General features: G+C 39.8%; 1 protein-coding gene across 1 annotated transcript in view; it reads left to right on the forward strand.

Annotated features, from left to right (window-relative positions):
• LOC139200878 (calcium-dependent secretion activator 2-like) overlaps window positions 1-21,141 on the forward strand; it is a 109,296-nt gene that overhangs the window by 22,824 nt on the left and 65,331 nt on the right. The window contains exons 5-9 of the mRNA XM_070830024.1: window positions 3,259-3,370; window positions 6,292-6,431; window positions 13,428-13,494; window positions 14,123-14,231; window positions 15,781-15,981. Coding sequence (XP_070686125.1) covers window positions 3,259-3,370; window positions 6,292-6,431; window positions 13,428-13,494; window positions 14,123-14,231; window positions 15,781-15,981 — 629 coding nt within the window. The remainder of the gene's footprint in view (window positions 1-3,258; window positions 3,371-6,291; window positions 6,432-13,427; window positions 13,495-14,122; window positions 14,232-15,780; window positions 15,982-21,141) is intronic.

The following is a 21,141-nucleotide window of genomic DNA, read 5'->3' on the forward strand; positions in this document are numbered from 1 at the left end:
AAATGCTTCTCTTTTCTTTGGCATTACATCCGTCAGGCAACAGCTCGTCACTTAGGACTGAACCTTCTTGGTGGCAGTTGGTAGCTGGACGCCCGTCGAACAGCAGGGGTCCTCGCGGTAATGAGGCTGCCCTTTCACATGCTCCGGCTGCTGGTGGAGTGTTTTTTTGTCTACCTGCCAGAATCACCAAACAGAACCAATTAGACGAGCTCACCGTCACCTGGCGACCTCTTAGGTCACCAGGGATCCTGTGCTGTAAAGCCAGCTTTACTGAGGCTCCTGTAACCTTCAGTGTAATTAGCCCACAGCGCACTTCCACATCCCTCATCTTCAGTAACACACCCGTACACTTAATGACATCGTAGTTAACTATAATTACATGGACAACATGATTAGCTGTGATTACACCGTTGTCCAATTGCTCTGATGACTCCTCCAGTTGTAACGCAACAGCTCTTTAATCACTGAGGACATTTTCATTAGGAATACCCTTAATTATTGTGGAATGTCAAGCGTCTGTGTCTCCCTTAAAGGGCCAAACCACTGATTCTTTTATTTATTTATTTATTACAAATTAAGCACATTCCTGATCACCATTTTTTCACTTTTTTTTTAAACCTTCCTTTCAGGCTCGCACAAGTTGCTTCCGTCCGCAATGAAAATTAACTTGCAGAGATGGAAAAAAGGTTTGCAAATTAAATCTGTTTTTCAATGTAAATGAACTTTAAGTCTTTTGCTCCTGTATCACCAGCTGCAGGGCTTCAAAACTAATTCTCCCTATTCTGAAAATGGTATAATATCTAAGGTTGGCCTCAGTTTCAGATGTAGCCTGGAGGGTTTGGATTGTAAACAGATTTTAAAATGAAAACACAACTTTGCCTCTGAGGCACACTGACACATAATGCACAAACACTATCTGATAATAAAGGAACTCAACAGGAACTCACTCAGGAGTCAGAAAACCATGAATGTCTCAGCAAAATGTGCCAATCCATTCAGCAGATGCTGTGATATTTCTAAGGATAACTGCCCTGTTATACTTATTGTTTCAGACTGAACCACAAATGTCAACGCGATAACACTTGAGGAAAAGTCTGGGGTTCACCAAAGTCTGTTAGATTTATCCTCCGGGGACCACGAGAATCTTTTTTATTTAGGGAAATCCGTGTTTATTTGAGTCTGAACCAAAGTGATGAACCGCATGACTGATGAACTTTGCTATCCCGATAGACATGATGGCTAAAAACATGATTACTATATATATATTGTGATATAAACAGTAAGGAGCATAACATGCAAAGCTTGGCATCTCAAAGTGAGAATTTTGCCATATTATTTGACCATATATATATATATATATTATTAAACTTAAACCTTGCAGGTTGCAGGTATGATCTAGTGTGAACCTGGAGACTAGAATGTGACAGCAGAGAGAGAGAGAGAGTGTGTGTGTGTGTGAGAGAGACAGAGAGAGAGAGAGAGAGAACACACCTTTCATACAATGTTGCCTTGGAAACTGGAGAGCCAGACTTTGCTTCTCGTCCTCAACAAGTGAAGGGGTCACTTGTCATTTGTGCACCACACACACATACTTACATACGTAAAATGGCAGTATAGGTATAAAGGTGTGTAATCTTGGGAGCATGGCTGTGTGTATAATAGCAGCGTGTCCGCCATCCTGAGCAGAAGGCACCACTCTGCTCCATTAGAGTCTCTGTGAGGTGAACAATAAGTGATTTGAACAGCTGACCCCGATGGGCCTGTTTACTGCCTCTCAATCTGAGACCAAGACCTAATGTGTTATTATTACAGGAAACTGAGCAACGTTAACAAGGTGACTTTTTGAAGAAGTTAACTTTGCAGGCTGTGATGTCTTAGTAATTGCAATTAAGAATGATACTCCAGGCCTTGTGGGGTTCGGAGCCTGCTAATTTAAAACTATGAGGTATACATTATGTTAATGCTATGCAGTAGCTACACTTGGAGCTTTGTCCATGCGTTTATAAACAAAACCAGTGTGTCCTACTCAGATTCACACATGAAGGCTGTCTGATTGTTGTGCTCATGACAATTTAAGGACATAAAAAGACACAAGCTCAGCTCTCCCTGTCAGTTTCAATATCTGGAAAATATCTAATGTGGTTCATCTGAGCTTGACAAATGTTCTATTTGTTGTAGGAAGCAACAAACCCAGTTTCTCAAAACAACTTAGAACTAGGCGTAGCATGATGTTACAGAAGAATTCTGTAGGACAGAACCACCATCATATTTTATACACACATTGATTTTGATTGATAGTTTAAGAGAATTTTTTTTTCCGCAACCACCACCATGTTTATCCAGTTCAGAGGAGGAACCAAAGGCCAATGATCAGTAAGCCAGAATGACCATGAAAACTTTTTTGTCAGTGCTCTAAGTCAGAAAAGCTTGATGTGTTAGATACTTTTCTGCAGGTGACTGTCCAACTGCAAAGCAAACCACTGCCACTAAATATTCTCGACATTTGCTCACTTTGCTGATGTGTTTTGAGATGTTCTGGTTCAGACAAACCACCGTAATCATCATGACATCAATGTGGCAGTTCCTTCTTGTAGTATAACTGCCTACAGTAGCTTAAACTTATGACCTGAACATAATAATATGTCCATATCTTCCTATGCAGAACTATGGCACCAAATCTCTGCTAACCTTGGTTTCGAACAAATGGCATTTCTGAAAGCTGCATCAGAATAAAAGCCTCATGCTGGTTTTAATGTGATGCAGCAGCAGCAGGAAATATTGGGTTCACATGTGCAGCATCTGAAGACGGGTTTGATATAACTAAAAGCAATCACTAAACTACAAATTAAGGCTGATATCTGAATGCACAAATAGTACTTTTGTTCCTTCTAACTGCTGATTAATTGCCTGAGCAGTGATCTTGCTGTCTTTCATATTGTTGGATTTCTGGCAGGTCAGACAATTTGGTTGAATGTTTGCAGTTTGAGTAGTTCCACAGTCAGATTTTCTACCTGGCTTCTATCAAAAGATCCATTCTAATCTGTGGTGAACATGTTTTAATGTTGTCAGACTGCTACTCGATATGTCTAAAAATGTTGATTGACACTATGCTTTAATATAAAATTGAACTTTGCAGCTGGACAGAGACCCACATGGAAGAAATGCACAAAGTGTGTTATAATGTGCAGTGTGAGTTAACACAACATCCGAGATCAGTAGAAGCTGACCAGCTTTAAAGAGGATCCCTGTGTCTTTCAGGTGGGGCACTCAGGGGGACTTCACCACGACTCACCCTCTGCCCTCGGTTAAAGTGAAGCTGTTCACGGAGAGTACCGGGGTCCTGGCTCTGGAGGACAAGGAGCTGGGCCGGGTGAGAGTCCACCACACTGTGCCACTCACAACCTGACTGCTGTAGATGCAAAATACACAAAATGGGTGAATTTATGATCAGAGTCTGTTCGGTGGCAATTAATAAGCTAATAAGTACATAAGCACAAAAACAACAAAGGAAATAGTTCATGAATAAGTAAACATATGATGAATAATTTCATTTTAATGTCTGGTTATTTACATGACCCATCTGTTCTGTGATCATTTTAATGAGCAACTAACCATGCAGCTGTATTATGTCTGCCCACCAGCATCTTGCAGCTCAATATCATGCAGCCTCATGCAAGTTTAAACATAAAGACAATCTGCAAATAATATCCCAGATGATCTCCAACAGTTTGGTTTAAATACAGACCTAGCTTTGCATAAGTGCAAACAAATATAAGTAAACCAACCAAAACACAAACAAAACAAAGCCTACAGATGTGTACAGGTTCACATGTCTCCTACACTCCAAGTATACATGTCTTTTCTCAGCTAGAACTGGTCTTATATGTAGCTTAAATAGAAAACCATCATCTTAAAAGTCCAATCAGTACCACATGAATCAGAGGGGCTGTACATACAGTATCTAACTGCATATTGGACAATGTCACAGACAGCAAACAGAATTAATAAGCCCTAAATATGTAATATGCCCTGTGATAAATTACAACTGTATTGTTTGAACTTGTAACTCTGAAAGAAACAATTAGACTGAACAGCATTAGATCATTTTAAACGCTCCACTTAATTTGAGCTTTGTTCCATTAAACTATAGAGCAAATTAACTCCATATCAAACAAATTGTTCCCTGAATAATGAACTAATTAACACTACTGAACAAATAAACTGACTTGGGTCTTATTTTTACATCGAGGCAAATATGATTGTTGACGTCCATCTGTGTTGATATCAGCAGCTGACCGTCACTTCTCATCACTTTTACACCCTCGTTCGTTTCGACAGCAAAACTCAGTCAGCATCAGTATCAACACCACAGCGGCTGAGGGCTGAGGTGAATATAAATACATCTCATTTTAAAAATGTCCTTTTGGAGACTTGCTGGTTTATGTGAGGATGTAAATGAAATTTTACTTTTCACGTGAAATTAAGTCTCCGGACAAATCCTGTCACATGCAATGATGAAAGCCTCGACCAGTGGTCCAGATTTAACTGGTACGTGGAGCTGCTGTGTGTTCCTGATGAGTTATTGTGACTCTCCGCTGGTCACTTTGAATCACAGAGCCAACACCAGGGTTTTAGAAATACTAACAGCCTCGAGTCAGCAGTGAAACTTGTTGTCTGGCCCCTCCTGAAAGTGCATGCCATCTTTTTTTTTTTTTTTTTTTTAGAGGTCTGTAGTAGGATTTGGAAATTGTGAAATGCTGTTCACAGATAAGACACCAATCATCTTGCTGAGGGAACAGCATCCTTGGGCTGTTTTTATTACCGGGAGATCTGAAGTGATAAGTCAAAGGCAGCTGAATTTGCTTTAAGCCCTTTTTAGACATCACTGGTTTCATGAAACTGTTTAAGTCAGGGACTCTTCTTGCCAGTTAGAAGCAAGTTCATGTGCCTTCAAATTAGTACTTCTACATATACCACAGCCTGGGTGGATGACTAATTACTGGGAGACGGGGGAAAAAAGCCATAAAACAGAAGAGGACAGGATTAGGATCACTGAGGGTCCATGAAACATTAAAATCAGCTTTAATCTCCTTTGGAGAAATAAAACCATAAGTGAAGGTGTCGACCCTTTTAGTTATTAACTGATGCTGATTGGAAGGTGAAGGACAAAGTCTGCCTGTTCAGAAAGTTTCAGATGTCCTTCATGATATTGGAGATGTTAACAGGAGTCACTGGCACAAAGAAAGTGTGTTTCTGTGTGTGTGTTCGCAGCAAACAGATGAAGGACACTGAAAACAAAGCCCAGTAAATGAAATGAGCTCTGGCTGCTGTTTGGCAGACACTCGCAGGGCTCAGAGCTGCTATTTGACGTTCCTTTGTGATTGTAAGAATATGTATCAATTTGATTGCACCAGAACCAGGAATTTGTGATTGGTGGGAATTAAAATCTGGGTGGATTTTCACTTCCCTTTGTGATTACCATCAAAACATGTGTCTGGAGGGAGAATCTGAGTGACCTATCTTAAGAACAGCCTCTTAGCTGCAATGCAAAAATCACAACACTGAGCACAAACAATCTTGGTCATTTTCCCTCTCAAATGCTTCAGATGTTATAAGTTACTAACTACAAAACACAGATGCACCAAACCAACCATTTCTTTTTCCCAAATTGAAAATCTTGTACCTCCTAAGTGCATGGAACTTAAGATCACTTTCATTTAAGGTAACATGAAGCCAGAGATAATTGTGGCACTAACAATTGAGTCGGTGGCTGTTTTTGACTTGAGGGGTGTAACTAATACTGAAAACACTGAATTTTATAATGACACTGACAAAGAAACTGTATCTAATGTGGATCAGTCACACTAAGTCCTACAACCGATCCAGTTAATAATCTAAGAATTGGCCATGATACAGATACAGCGGAGCAGATCAGTGCATGCTGACAACATACACACTTGTCTAAAGATACTCAGTATCCTGATCCATTTCCAAAGCCTAAAACTGTCAGCAGATGGCCGAAAAGACGTTGACATATTGTTACCTAAAAATAATCCAGCATAGTAACTGTAACTAAGGGGCGGAGGTGCTTTCTTTTGGTTGGAAAACTATTGCTGTCTTCTGTGGTCACACATTTCAGCCATCATGAAAAAACTCGATGATTACCACAGCCTACTGTCACTACCTGATGTGCTCGCATAAGCGTTTACAGAAGAACATTCACACTCTGGACCATTTTATGGCATTTGTTTAATCAGTCCCTGCCCTCCTCTGTGCCCCGTCTCCCCTCAGGTGGTCCTGAATCCGACCACGAACGGGCCGAAGCAGGCCGAGTTCCACCGGATGGTCGTCCCCAAAAACAGCCAGGACACAGAGCTGAAGATCAAACTGGCCGTCCGCATGGACAAACCCCCCAACATGAAGCACAGCGGGTAAGTCTGGAGGGGGTCACGGGGTCTAGTCCTCTACAGGGTCGCCAGATCCTGAAAGAAATGTCCAAAATCTTGTTTAAGACCAAGATAGAAGAGGGTGAGACCAAATTGAACACGTTAACAGACATGCAGGAATCATTCCCTCTGTTCTACAGCCAAACGTCTAAAAGGAATAGATCAGGTCTTATCTGAAAACTAACTTACTTTTTTTACTTACTTACTAACTTTTCGAAGCTTCTACATTCTCTTCTCCTCTGTTTGTCTCCAGCTTCATCATTTTAAAAACCTTTTAACTAACTTCTACATCTGTTTCACTGTCATTAAGTCAACATCATGTATTTATGATAAGTGAGGCTCATGTTAACATATGAGGTCAGTTTCCTCCGAGAGCAGCATCTTAAAATAGCAGATGTTGGTTGTTATGCAAGTTTTGTTATCATTGTGTGATGAGTCAGAGCAGATCAAGTCAGTTTATTCTTTCAGCTGCATTGCAGCTTCACAAGCTTTCAGAAAAGTTCAAAACTTCCTTGGAAAATGTAAGCCAGGGATCTCGGAGTCTGTTTGTCATTCTTTTTTGCTGCGATTATTTTGTGCATCTCTGAATCCTGGAGTTGTAGAACTCTACTCTCAGATCATACCACGATTTGAATTAAAAAAAATCTCACACATGACAGAAAATAGGTTGGAAAATTGGTGTTGACAATGTTACATTACAACATAGTGGGTATTGAGACAGAACACAACCAAGCATTAAAAAAACATGAAAGTCCACTGCAACTCCACAGAAATGATCTCCACAGTGGACAGAGCTTAAAAACTATTGTCGTTTCTTACATGTTGTTGATCTTTCATGCTTTTAAAATAAAAACAATAGGGTTGAGACGGATTTAAATAAGAAAACAAGAAAAAATAAAAAGGCAACTTGCAGTGATTCAACAGTTGGTTCAAAAGGTGTGAGGTTGTATCATGGTCTTGTTTGAAGTATGTGCAGGCTGACAGCCTCACCTGCTGGTTAGATAAAGGAAGCACACACACTGTGCTGAATGGTAATATGACAATAACAGCTTACTAGTGACCCTGTCCCTTAATTGTTTATTAAAATCTGTCTATACCCACATCTAACAGGATGTGATACTGTATTGTAATGCGATATAATCCACAGCTTCACACTTGTGTTGTGTGTTAACTGTAGTACCGTTAATTCAGCTATAAATGATAGTTTGACAGTTTGTTTAAAGTAAATTTTATCAAATGCCATCACTGAAAAATGTATTTATTAAAGATTTAATGCATCAGTGACACTTTCAGATGTGATGGTGAATATTGTAAATCTCCTAGAAGCTGAGTGAACCCACCAAAGCTGATTTAAGATCATTTAATTACATCTCAGTTTTTTTGATTTAGTGATTCTTGTTGGATTAGTGCTGTACTTCCCCTGTTTGACTAAACAGAAAGCACAGGATAGGTACCTGCTGTCACACCATATTGATTAACGGTTATTTGAATACAGGGAACAACAACAACTAACTCTAAACTACTTTTTTCTGACCCACTTAAAGCTTTGTTGACATCAGCAACATTTTCAGATTGTAATGATTTGTAGATTATAATCAGTTAAAAGAATAAAAATGATTGTTAGGGGAAACGTATTACTGTATGTGCAGTTCTTTCCTGTAAATGATTGTTAAAAACTTTTGTTTTTAGACAGGAAATACTTGAATTACATGCATAACATTAAACAATTCCAGGTTCACTTCTGCTGTAGTTTTAGTTTTATGAAACAAAAATATATTTAAGCACCACTTTGTTTCAGATTTAAGGAAAACTGCTAGAATTTATATGACCTATATGTTGTGTATGTTCTGACTGTGCACCAGAAGATGGCACCACAACCTCATTTTCAAACACGAACCTACAATGAAGAAATATTTCTGTTCATTTAACACTACGGCACTGTGTGTGTGAGTATGTGACAGAAGTTACTCTGTAGTTATTCTTCTGTTTTTCAGTTTTTAGAATTTGGAGTTTGAAAAAGCTCGAATGTCAGTGACTCAGAGAACTGAAATGAACTGAAGTATTTATTTTTTTATATTTTTTTTGAACTAGTTATTCCTTAAAGATCCACTCCAGATATGTTGCATACGAAAATGCAACATAATCAATCCATTGTCGGTGTTTGTGTGCTTGATGCTTCAGGTTTCCACATCACACTGCAATGAGTTTCATATTAAAACACCACTGGCCTCCGAACTAGTTGTGATGTCATAAACGTCTGAGTGTTTAACTGAGCCTTTGCACATTGATGAATGTGGAAAAACACACTTTGCACATGCATTGCTCTGCACAGTGACAGTCAGACACCCAAATGAAGTAACATCGAGCAAAACAACATTTTTGAGTGGATGGAGACAAAATCACAAATCAATATTAATCCAAATCTTCCTTCAGGAGTTTAACGATCTCACCTCAATTCAACTCCGCCTTAACTGTCAGCTTGAAGTACAGTTAAAGTACAATCCCAAACACACACTGAGTATTATTTTCATTCAGATATATTTGTAACAGCTTGACAATGTAGCAGTGATGGTTGTGTTTGAGGGCTAAAGAATGGCTTGTTGGACAATTGATGTTATCTCTTTTGATGGAGCTGTTAGCAGTTTGCTCCGGCTTCCAGTCTTTATGCAAAGCTAAGCAACACAACAGAGCATATTTCTGTATAGATGCTCAGAGATGAAACTGATATCCCGTCTTCTCATGTGTAGCTCCAGAAATCTCATAGTCCGTCGGAGTTCATCAAGTGAGTGGAAATGGAGAGGAAGGTTGAGGAGAGTTCGCACCTCTGTGCTTGACTTGTCCTCCTCAGTTTTCTCTCCTGGTCTCCCTCCTCCTCCTCCTCCTCCTCCTCCTCCTCCTCCTCACAGCCTCCAGCAGGAGCCCACAGACTCTGTTACTATAATGAACACAGCGCTGTGGGAGTCTGATAACAGACTGACTGACACAAAGACATGAAACACATTGGGTGCAGTTTTCCTAAATGTCCACACAGGGTCAGTGTTAATCTCTCTGTGAGTCCAGCTGATCTCTGTTTTACTCCCAGCTCCTCTTCATGCTTTTAAACTGGCTTTCTGCCTTTCCTGTCAATCTGTGATAGAGCAGCTCGGTTGTGAGTTGTCCCACAGTCCAAAAACAGGCAGGTTAGGTTTAATTGATGACTCTAAATTGCCTCACGGTGTGAATGTGAGTGTGAATGGTGTCCGTCTCCATTTGATTGACTGGCGACCAGTCCAGGGTGTCCCGCACCTCTACACCCAGTGTGGATAATCTGTCACCTGCCGATAGGTCTCTACCTGTTTTTACTTCTCTCCACTCAGGTTATTTCATGCTGTTTTCATTGTGAATCTTTCTTTCAGAGTCTAACAGGGCAAACAGAGCCTGAGTTTGCATTTCTGCTTTGGCATTTCTGCTAAAAGACTCCTCACGTGTCAAAGAAATATGATCAAAGAAGAGGCCACCTCCTGCAACCTTTTCTCAAACAGAAAAGGTTTTGGGCAAAATTGTTTTACATGTATATATTTTTTTCCTGGGTTTATGAAAAGGACCCTGAACACATTAAACACATGTATCTTTCAAAAAGCTGACGATTTCAAGTGGACTTTCAGGGTGAAATGGGCAGAAAAAAGGTAAAGTGCAGGAAACATTTTGGTTTTGATTTTATTTTTTTTTTTGTTTCAAAACTGAGAACCTTTCTGTTCACACATCTTTTCTGTTGTGATCATGAAATTATTTTTGCTAGAGAAGAAAATTATTCGTCATCCTGCTTCTGGTCAGGTTTGTGAGCTCAGAGGAAGTCAGCTCTGAGTTACTTCTTGCTCATATTGAAGAATCGCACCATAAAAAAGGACATGTTACAGAGCGTGCAGTCGACTCAGACTTTTTTGATGTTATGACAGGGGAAGGTTTTGTTTCAGGGGTGGGAGGAGGGAACACACTTGAAGTCATGGATTCTTCAACTCATAATGAAATTGTTACTGTGCTCTCCTCTTCTTAGTGGAAATTATTACCTTGCTAAATTCATATTTTGTTAAAAAAAATATATAAATGAACACAAAAATTTATAAAATATCCCAATGAATGAATTTTTGAAGCAACCAGAAAAATCTATTACAGAAAATCTGATCTTTAAAGGGAACAGAATATTTTTTGTTAGAATTTTTGTAATATTTCTGCTGGTGCTACTGCAATCTCCTCATCATTGCAAAAATATGTTCTTTATATATCTTATTTTTATTGTATTTAAAGAAATGACAAAACCAGCCAATGTGATGTGTCACAACTTTTGGATGCATGTGAACATAAAACCTGGTGAAAATCATTTTAAGACAATTCAAAAAGATTTGTGTCCTTTTGGCGAAAATTTTCAAAAACTGAAAAGGATCATCTTGAATTTACTCTATTTACAATTAAACTTTTTTTTTTCATACAGCAAGTTACAAACTAAATGGGTGAAAATATTTAATGTCACAGGAGGCAGAGTTGCTTTTTGATTCCTTAGAATATAAAACATAGTGGAAATCCGTCTCAGGTGCCACTGGAATAACAGAACATCTCTTTTCCCCCATTCCCTTCATTCAGTTATTATCTAGTATTAAAATAGCATTCGTTTTTTACATAATTACATAAATAATCTTCTGTTAGCCCACGTGGTGATCTTATTTCACACAGATTAATTAAAAGTGTCCGTTTTCTTGAGTCTGTTGCAGTAATCTGCCTCATTCTGGTTCACGTTGAACCTACCAACGCTCATTTCTAGGCAGTTCTTGAAATAAGGGAAAACAAGTTTTGCTTGTTTTAATAGACTATATCACTCTTTAAAAACAGTCTGAATACCCAGCTAAATGACCAGTTAAAGATGGATGTTTTTTTGCAGCGAGGACTGTTAAATGCCTGCAGTGAACTCTTTGGCGTCTGCAGTCCATCACCGTGGCGCCATGTGGCTGAATGGATGTTTGAAACCCTGCAGGAGGACAGACGGCCAAATAATTTTCACAAGTGGCCGGCGAGTGGTGCCACATGTTAACCTGGAGTTGTGCAGAATGGCCCAGATTCTCTGTCCAGACGCGCCGCAGCCTTGACTGGAGGCCTTTTCTTTAAGGGCGGGCAGCAGGGCTGAAGAAAGAGGTCTCGCCATCGATTGATTTTCCTCACTTGCACTTGCCTGTATCCCACGCTTCAGGAGGCCCGGGAGCAGCCATTGATTGAGAGGCCACGCTGGTCATTCTTCCATTTTCCTCAAGACTTCTTCAATGAGCTGCTGTCTGTGTCACGGCCTCTCTCTCAGCTCAGGACTCATTACTTTTAGTTTCACATTGGGGGAGGAAATTAATGTGTTAATAATGTTCACAGCTGGGGGAATAATGAAAATAATGACATGTTGTTATAGACAAAATTCATGCATCATCAAGCTTTAAAGTGAATCCTGATAGAATCTGATCCTTGAAGACTCTCAAAGGCTCCTGGTTGTTTTTGTGTTTTGCATTAAATTATAAACATCAACATCATATGCGAAGAGTCTCAACTGCTGCCTGAAAATGTTGACAGGCCACATCTCAAGCCAAACATCTACTGAAAGCTGCCAGGAGTGACACAAAATGAGGATAAATTATTCCCTTAAATTGAGGGAATTTGTGGGCTCAATTTGATTCTTTGTTCTTTTATTGTTGTAATTTATACCCTTGAGCGTTCCCTTGGATTAGTAGTGTTATATTATCACATACACAAGGGAGTAGTTATTTTTGTTATCAATTAATCTGAGATTAAAGAGTGTCTGTTTTTTTTGCTTCATTATTGTGTTACATGATTAAGTGATGATTTAAAAAAAAAATTGTTGTCAATTCATTGTCTGTAGATTGAATAGTTGATTATTTGACTGATTGCTGAAGCTCTAAAAGACATGCGCAGGCAAGTTATGCAATCTGTAGGCACGGTTTAGTGATTCCAGTTCACAAATTATTTATTTGAGGAAACAAATTAAGATATTTGAGGAAAATATGCACTAAACTGAAGAGAAAGAATTGACTGATTTCTGGGGAGAACATATGAAAACACCTACACGACACGTACTGAACTCCACAACTCCCTTACAGAAACTAAAGGCATGTAAATATATTGCATGTTAAGCACATTTTGCATTTGACACAACAGTCTCTCCTCAAGCTCCATGAAGTAGCTGTTCTGGAGCCTTCAGTCATCACACGATCTTCATTAGCTGGTGGGGTTTGTCATGGAAATGTAGATGATCCAATTTCTGATTTTTTTCTGAGCACTTACTGTATATACATCCAGTCCATGTTATGTTAAAGGTTGAGCTTGAGTTTTAAAGTTTTGTCTTGACCTTGAAAACGGCATTTCTAAAACAACTGTGCAAACTCTCGTCTGCTGATAAAGTTCATACAATATAATCAAAAGCTCCAGAACAGCTACTAAATGGACCCTGTAGTGAGATTGTTTTTCGGCTGCTGTTTCTGAGGTCACTTTTAAACTAACTTCAATTTCTACCTGTCTGTCACTCATGGTGCATCGCAACATGTGACATTTTCACATTATACTGTATGCACATTTGGGTTTTGAGCATTACACAGGTTAAAACGTACGTGTTATTTCTCGTACCACATGAAATGTGAAATACATTCCACACTGGATGAATTTAGAGCTGCAACGATTCGTGGGTTAAAGAACTAATTCACAGCTATTTTAATCATCAATCATTTGTCATTTTTCATGCTAAAAACGGACAAAACAACAACTGAACATTCACTTCGACAAGACATCACTTTGAAGTCTCAGAAACAATAGTTTTTTATTGGCTGTTTCAACTGACTTATTTGGAGACACTATCATTGGTGACTAAAATGTTCTCATAACTTATCAGCATTATATTGAAAACAACACCAACAATTTGTCTTCCTTTAAGCTGATGAGATGTTCTTTATGTTTCAGGCACCTGTACGCTCTTGGACAGAGAGTCTGGAAACGCTGGAAAAAAAGATATTTTGTTCTCGTACAGGTAAGAAAGTGATAAATACAAGATCAGATGACATGTAATTGAGTGGAAATTATATCTCTAGCCAGATCACTGTTGGTCCTCACGAATGCTCCAGTGGCTGAAAGACTGAAAGCAGACAAGGTGGAGGCTGTTACAGCAGCAGATCGGTGTCCATGTTTGTAGGGTGACTGTTGAAATACATTTGGTTCAGACACAGTTGGTGTAACTTTCTGTGCGTGTTTAAACTCATGTAAAATGACGAGCATGTAAAATCGTGAGATGAGGCAGCAATAACAAATGCTGACGAAACTGAGGTTGACACTCTTAGATGCAGATAGAAGAAATCCTTCCTGTACCTCAGGCTTTCAGCTGGAGAAAACGTGGTCCAGATACAAAAGCCTGAGGAAAATGTTGCCATAATGCTACAAACTACACATTTTTGTAACATAAAGCAAGTTTCCAGTTTGAGTGTGAAAAACAACACATCATGAAATTGTCTCATGTTGTGTATAAAACTACATAAATCCACAGCTTTTGGGACAAAAGCAGCACTGGAAATGAGCTCCATCTGTGTGTTTTTAGAACTTTACGTGTACATGTAGTACGCTATACCTGTGGTGGGTCACCAGTGCACGTGTTTGTCCCACAGGTGAGTCAGTACACGTTCGCCATGTGCAGCTACAGGGAGAAGAAGGCCGAGCCGCAGGAGCTGATGCAGCTGGAGGGCTACACAGTGGACTACTGTGACCCTCAGCCAGGTAGACACACCTGAGCCGTCTAATCATCATCACACAGGACATCACACTGTAACAACGTCCAGACAACAACACACATACCAGGTCACACACTGCTGGATGAGACGATCCATGGTTAAATCAAACCTCCATAATTCTCGATACTTAAAACTCAGAAATGTACCTGCAGCGTGTTTGAGACATCTGTAAGAGCTGCGTGCTGTCAAAAAACCACGAGTCTGCAAGGAGCCTCAAGGGGACTTTCTGCTAATTACATAGCTGTAGTGGATGCCAAACATTAGATAGTTTTTTTTTAAATAAACTTATCATCCTTATCTTAACATATTGAGTGAATCCTGTGACACACTGTTGAGAAAGGCTCTGTTTTTTGTTATTTGGTTTATAATTCAAACCACAGCAAAATAGTATCTAGTTAGAATTTAGAATCCCGTATTCATCTGAAGAGTTCATATTGACAATGTGTGCAATTGCCAATGTCAATTCAGCCCAAAGCAGTTCAGAAAAAATGCTCTGAGATCTTGACTCCAGTCATATCCATGGCGACGCGTAAGGTCTGAAGTACCATCTCATAGCATATTTTACCCTTCACAGCCCAATGTCCTCGCAGACTGGATATGATGATCGTGAGCTACTCAGACATTTCACAAGAAATAGTGAAAACCGTCTGAGCGCCACAAGCAAGATCTGCATGAAAACAAAAAAAACAAGATACATGTGAAACAAAAGATATTTAATCCTTTAAGCTTAAAATGGGACTTTACTTTGTGCAAAACTTGTTTAAAAAACAGACAGATGTTAATAGAGACTTACAGAAGGTGAAAACTGAGAAGATACAAAAAGAACTAAAACAAAAAAATGAAAATGGACAAAAATATAAGAATGAAAAACCAGAGTCACTGAGGTGAATTTGTAGCCCAGATTTAAAAACAGATTCAGGGTCTTTACATAATTTGACACCATTAATCAAAATTGTGCTGACTGATATGAAATCAACAGTGGACTGATATCTTAACACTTCCATGATGATTTGTGTCCATTAACAACAAACACAGAAGTTTGTTGTTCACGTCAACTTCCTTTGGAGCTGAAAGATTAATTTACTCACACTAGAATTTATAGAATAGAATAGAACTTTGTATCATCAATTAAGACAGTTAACAATAAAATATAAACAAACACACATCACAAATCATCAACAGTCCAATAACAAATGTGCAAAAGTTGATATACTACTACTATTACTACACTACTATACACACGTGCAATATTCTTGTTCACATCTGTGCAATTTCTTACCTATTTAACTCCTAATTTATCTATATATATATATATATCTATATATCTATATATTTTTAGGACTCACTGGAAAGGAGAAGCTCTCCAATCTCGTTGTACTTTGTATAATGACAATAAAGTGCATTCTATTCTTCTCTAACTTAATATCATTTCCTGGCATGGGCACTTGTTAGTGATGTTTGTTTACTATGCTGATTGCTTTTGGTACAAAGTGTTTACCTTCCCTCCTCCTCCTACTCTTCCTCCTCTTCCTCAGGTCTGCAGGGCGGGCGGGTGTTTTTCAACGCAGTGAAGGAGGGCGACTTGGTGATGTTTGCCTGTGACGATGAGCAGGACCGGATGCTGTGGGTCCAGGCCATGTACCGAGCCACCGGACAGTCCTACAAGCCTGTTCCACCGCTGCAGAACAAAACCACAAACTGCAGAGGAGGAATCCAGAAACCAGCGTCACCCATCAGTAGGTTCTGATTCTCACTTGATGCTTTTATCATTCAAACACTTAAGTAACTTAAGTAAAAACAGCAGATCAGACAAAAAGGTCTTGTAAAGTGTCCTAGGCTTGTCAAAATAGGAATGCAGCTCTAAAATTTAGTGTCCCACGCTAAAGCTTATCAAACGAGGCCGATCCTGGTCCACATGTCCTAGATCTCACCGTGAGACATGACGTGGTGACCAAAGTCAGCCTGCTGCAAAATTCTGACAGTGTCGGACCAAAATAGCTCCAAATTCTCACAGTGGGATTGAAGCTACCCACCACCTTTACAAACCAACCAGGGTTCCTGTGAAATGCTAGTTCACATTTGTTTTTCATTTACTGGATGTGGAGCTAATTCTACCCACTTGATATACTACCAGGTTCATTTATAACAATGCACAATATTTCACGTTTGACTTGACATTTATATTGAATGTCTTAATATACTGTTAGGAACTGTTAGATAAACATCGTCATGTAAAAAATACATTTCCTTCTAGTAGAACTATAAGTGGAGGTGCTCTTAGTATCAGCTGAGGTGAGAGTCGTCATAGAATTCGTTATAGTAACTTCACGCACCTTGAATTTTTCTTTTTACAATTCAAGGTCCAAAAATGTCTAGGAATTTGAGCAGATTGTGTTTTTATGTTTGTGTATTAAAGGGTTTGTTCAGTCTTTGTTGTGGACAGTTTCTGGAACATTAATTGTGTGTTCGATTTTCTAGACTCGGTGCGAAAGCTGGCTTTACTGTACTTGGTTGTGATTTTCATTTTAAATTGTGAGAAGAAGAAGAATGTGCAGGTGTTTTCTGATTTCAGGGCTGCAGCAAACAATAAAACACCACAAGTGTCTTTAGTATCTAAATATCTTAATGTGGACCTTTTTCTTTCCTTTCCCCATTTTTGTCTTATTTCTCCCTGTCTCCCCTAACTTTCTATGCTTCATTCTTCTTCTCTCCATCTTCATTCCCTCCCTTCTTCCCCCACATATCTCCTGTTCTGCTCCCTCCTTCTTCCCATCTTCCCAACAGCATCATAATGAATTCAAGACGTGAAAACAGCAGAACTTTCCTTTATTACAGAAACCAATACAACTATGAGGGTTTGTGATTTGGTTGGAGAGTGCCAATTAGTTGCACGTCCATGCACGCACACACACACACACACACACACACACACACATACTCCATAGGAAGCATATCGAAACAGGTGAACAGTGTGGAGGTTGCACTGCTGTGAGAGAGAAAACACAGTTCCTGTTAGTTCCTTCAACTCCTTCCTGCTTCCCATCCATTTTCTGTCGTTATTTCTTCCCTTCCTCCCAATTTTTAGTCCTTTCTTCCTTTTCCTGTCTTCCTTTTTATCCGCATTCTTTGTTCCAATTTTCCCTCCTTCTTGTCTTATTCTCTGTCCCCCATCTGCCAATCTATCTTTATTCTCTTCTTCTCTGTCCTCCCCCTTTGGTTATTTCCTTATTCTTCCATTCTTCCCCCATATTTTTATTTCTCTCTATCACTCTTTCCTCCCTTCTTCCCCTCATCTATCCATCTCAAAGGTGCCTGTGGAGTTTTCTTGTAAACAATGTTTACATTCAGTGTCCGACTGTGACAAACATGCCGAATGCAAAACATATTTTTTAAATATTTAAATCCACTTGACAAAAACCTCACAGGGTACCTTTAAAATTTCCCTTTCATCAGTGCTTTCCTTTTACCTGTTTTCATGCATTTCCCTCATTCTTCCCCCTTTTTTTTATCATTTGTCCTTTCTTTTTTCCAAACATCTTTTTTCATTTCCTCTTTACTCCCACACATGCTCATCTTGTTGTTTCTCTCTCTTACCTCTCTCTTCCTTACCCTCACCTACAAATCATTTCATCCATTGTCTGCGTGTGGAGGATGGCGTCTGCGTGCTCGCCGACCACCTCATCCTGGCTGAGCATTGTGACATGAAGAGCTTCATACTGAGAGCTGATTACGACAGTATTTGTGTAATTTGGCGCGGCGGCGGCCCGTTCTCTGCGCAGCTCGTTACCGTTTAATGGAACAGATTGAAGCATTAATGGCGAGAGGTGCTGACACGCTGTTTGCAGGAGGAAATAGAAGGTGTCCCTGAAATAGCTCTTAACTGGGTGCTAAGTGCAGCTCCCTGTGTGTGTGTGTGCGTGTAGTGGGCTTGAATGTCGTTTTCGCTTTAATAATGATCTTGTTGGTGAACCTGTGTATTCGTCTGTGCTCGCCCAGCAGGTTTTTTTTCCATTTTTCATGAAATGTGGAGGTTAAATAACACTAATGACTGCCTGTGTACACACTGATGAGTGGTTACACTCACACACCACACTCACGCTTGGACAAAGATAGGTTATTTAACATTAATAAAATCATACTTACAGCGTTATCAAACACTAATGAGGTATTCTTCTTCTTTGTTTGAAGGTTAATAATCTGGAGTGAACAGGTGAGACAATGAGAGAGGAGACACAATATCTTTCCTTTGTTTGTCTCCAGTTCTGTTTTCAGCTTCATGTCTCTGGAAGCATGTCAGAGCACAAAGAGTGAGCAAGCAGCGGTGCTTTTATCTACCAGTGTGTGAGAGCAAATAATGAAACTGTTTGCAAGTGGAAGTCATGTTATAGACTCGTGTATACGAGACTGTTGTTGTTGTCACACTGCTGAATGACTCCTCAGCTTCTGTTCTCAGCTCTTCCTCTTGTTCACCAGCTGATGCCCAACAATGCTCTCACACTGACGCAGGACTTTATTTACGAGAAGGAACTTGGTGATCGATTAGGAGTAGTATTTTGTGTTGATAAATGATGCAGTATAATGCCTTACAGTGTTAATGTGCAACAAAAATAGGTTAAAGTCACAGAAAGATTGTCAAGACTAAAAGATAACACACGCCATTGGGATACAACGCTCTCAGATGTCCCAGAAATGATGCTTTTGACATTCACACATTGGCTACATGTGTGTTGCATTTAAGGCCATGTCCCAAATCGTTCATTTAATACTGTATAATCCCCCAGGAGATGTGTTAGGGACTTAGATTATCCCACAATGCTTCTTGAAATATGTAATGTAGAATTAATGGTCAATAACTAAGAGATGATGGCATATGACCTGAGAAGTGATTTTGCCATCTGATTTAGTATGCAGTGAAAGGGAATGAGTATTTTACACAAGTCAATTAAAAACTGGAGAGAAAACATTTCCATTCTTCGGTCCTTCTCACTAGTGGGATAAAAATTGTCAAGTTTGTTACGTGTGTGATGTCAAAGGAAAGGTCATATTATCATCTGAATCCAGTGGGTTTATCCTACGGTACGGTGGCCATTTTAGGACATGTCAGACTCAGCCTGTCAGATTCAGCTACACTGTCTGACTTTGCTCAGCTTCCACTACTATAAGGTGTTCTCAGCCTCAGATGTACGTAGTCTGAGTTGTGTTAGCTGGACATTATTAAAACACAACTAATATGAGTATGTTAGAGTTAGAGATGTCACAAGTGTGTCAGTACACTGTGACATCACTGCCGGGTGTGTTTACTGATGCAACAGAGGACGGACCACAGCAATCGGTGACAGTGGGCGACTTTCAACCAGGGAGCGCGGTGAAACCCGATTTAGCCTGGTGGTTAAGATATTCTTCAGTAAATCTTAAATGTTTGCTGTGTAACGGTGCAAAACATGAACACAAACTAGAGGAAATTGGTGCTACACCTTGATAGCTACTGTGGTCATGAAAACAGTGGAGTCTCATCTCAGACAATGTTGAAAAAGTTGAAAAGCTTAAGTTTTCAAGTCAGAAGAAATTACTTTGAGATTGAAAGGAAGCTTCGTTAGAGATGACAAATCTAAAGAAAAACTAAAGAACAAAAGAAGATGATTATTGAGGGCCGACTGGAGACGACGTGGATTCTATAAAACAAAACCAGGCCTTCATCTTGATGTAGCTTGAGGAGAAATTTGTGAGCAGGTTTCAGCAGCTGGCCATTTTTGGATCTAAAGTGAAAACTGAAGTGAAGAAATGGACAAACAGACGAGCGCGAGTTTGCTAAAGAAACTCCAGCAGACATCACTTCCTGTTCACTACGGCCACAAGTTCACAAATGGACCAGCGTTTGAACAATGACCCACAAACAAAGTCCAATGAAGTGGAAATCATTAGAGGCTTAGTTTGGCCTTTGACCAGAAATCCACTTTTGACTTTTGTCCTCAGTACGAACAGACGGGCCTGTTGTGGGGTCAAGACTCACCCCTGAAGATGTTTTTTGGCGCTGTTTACACCTGTCAGTTGTGTTTTTGAAGAAGCAGGTGGTCAGTTTGACAATGAGGACGATCCTGAGGAGAGACGTCCAAACTGTCCCTTTGTCTTAACCTCCCAGGGTTTCAGCGGTGCCCTCAAATACAGCAGAACAGCTGGGATGCATTTGTGTGCTTCTCTCAAACTTTTCCCTGAGTTGATATTGTTTGCACTCTGCACTATGAGAGGCTTCGCTCAGCCAGATGGAGACTGATGGGCTTGTCTGTCTGCATCTTCATCTCTGCTCACTCTGACATCATCTCCGTTGCCACTGCCACGCTCCGACAGGCAGATCAAGTCACATCTCTCAGCCTGGTGCACCTGAAACTGAAACGCTCTCCTTCCTCCTCTTCGTCTGCATCAATAACCTGCCATCAGCAGCCACCACCACCTCTCAGAGCAGGATGTCACATAGATGTGACTGTTGCCGTGACGATACCAATGGAGCCCAGACAAGATGGATATGGAGAGATTGAGCGCACAAAGCTACCCCCACCCCACACACATAGACCAACCCCTCAACACACAAGATTTTGACACGTACAAACCATATTTACATTTTAGTACTTCACTAATTTAACATTGCACCACATCAGTCAGACTTTAGATGCACAGCTTAATAAAACTATCAAACTCAATACAGCAGAACCAGAGATAATGTCTTTCAACGTCCTTCCTTGTCAAAATCTGGCTCTTAGATCTCCTAGAATGCAACTCTCTTTAGTCAGAGATTCATTCATGTTATACTAGTACTGGCTAACGTAGCCTTGAGCCGTTAGCCGCTCCTCATTTCTGCTTGAGGCTACAGATGGTCTGTTTGGCTTACTTCTTTCAAACTC

Source organism: Pempheris klunzingeri, chromosome 5 (assembly GCF_042242105.1).
Source record: "Pempheris klunzingeri isolate RE-2024b chromosome 5, fPemKlu1.hap1, whole genome shotgun sequence".
Lineage (NCBI taxonomy): Eukaryota > Metazoa > Chordata > Actinopteri > Acropomatiformes > Pempheridae > Pempheris > Pempheris klunzingeri.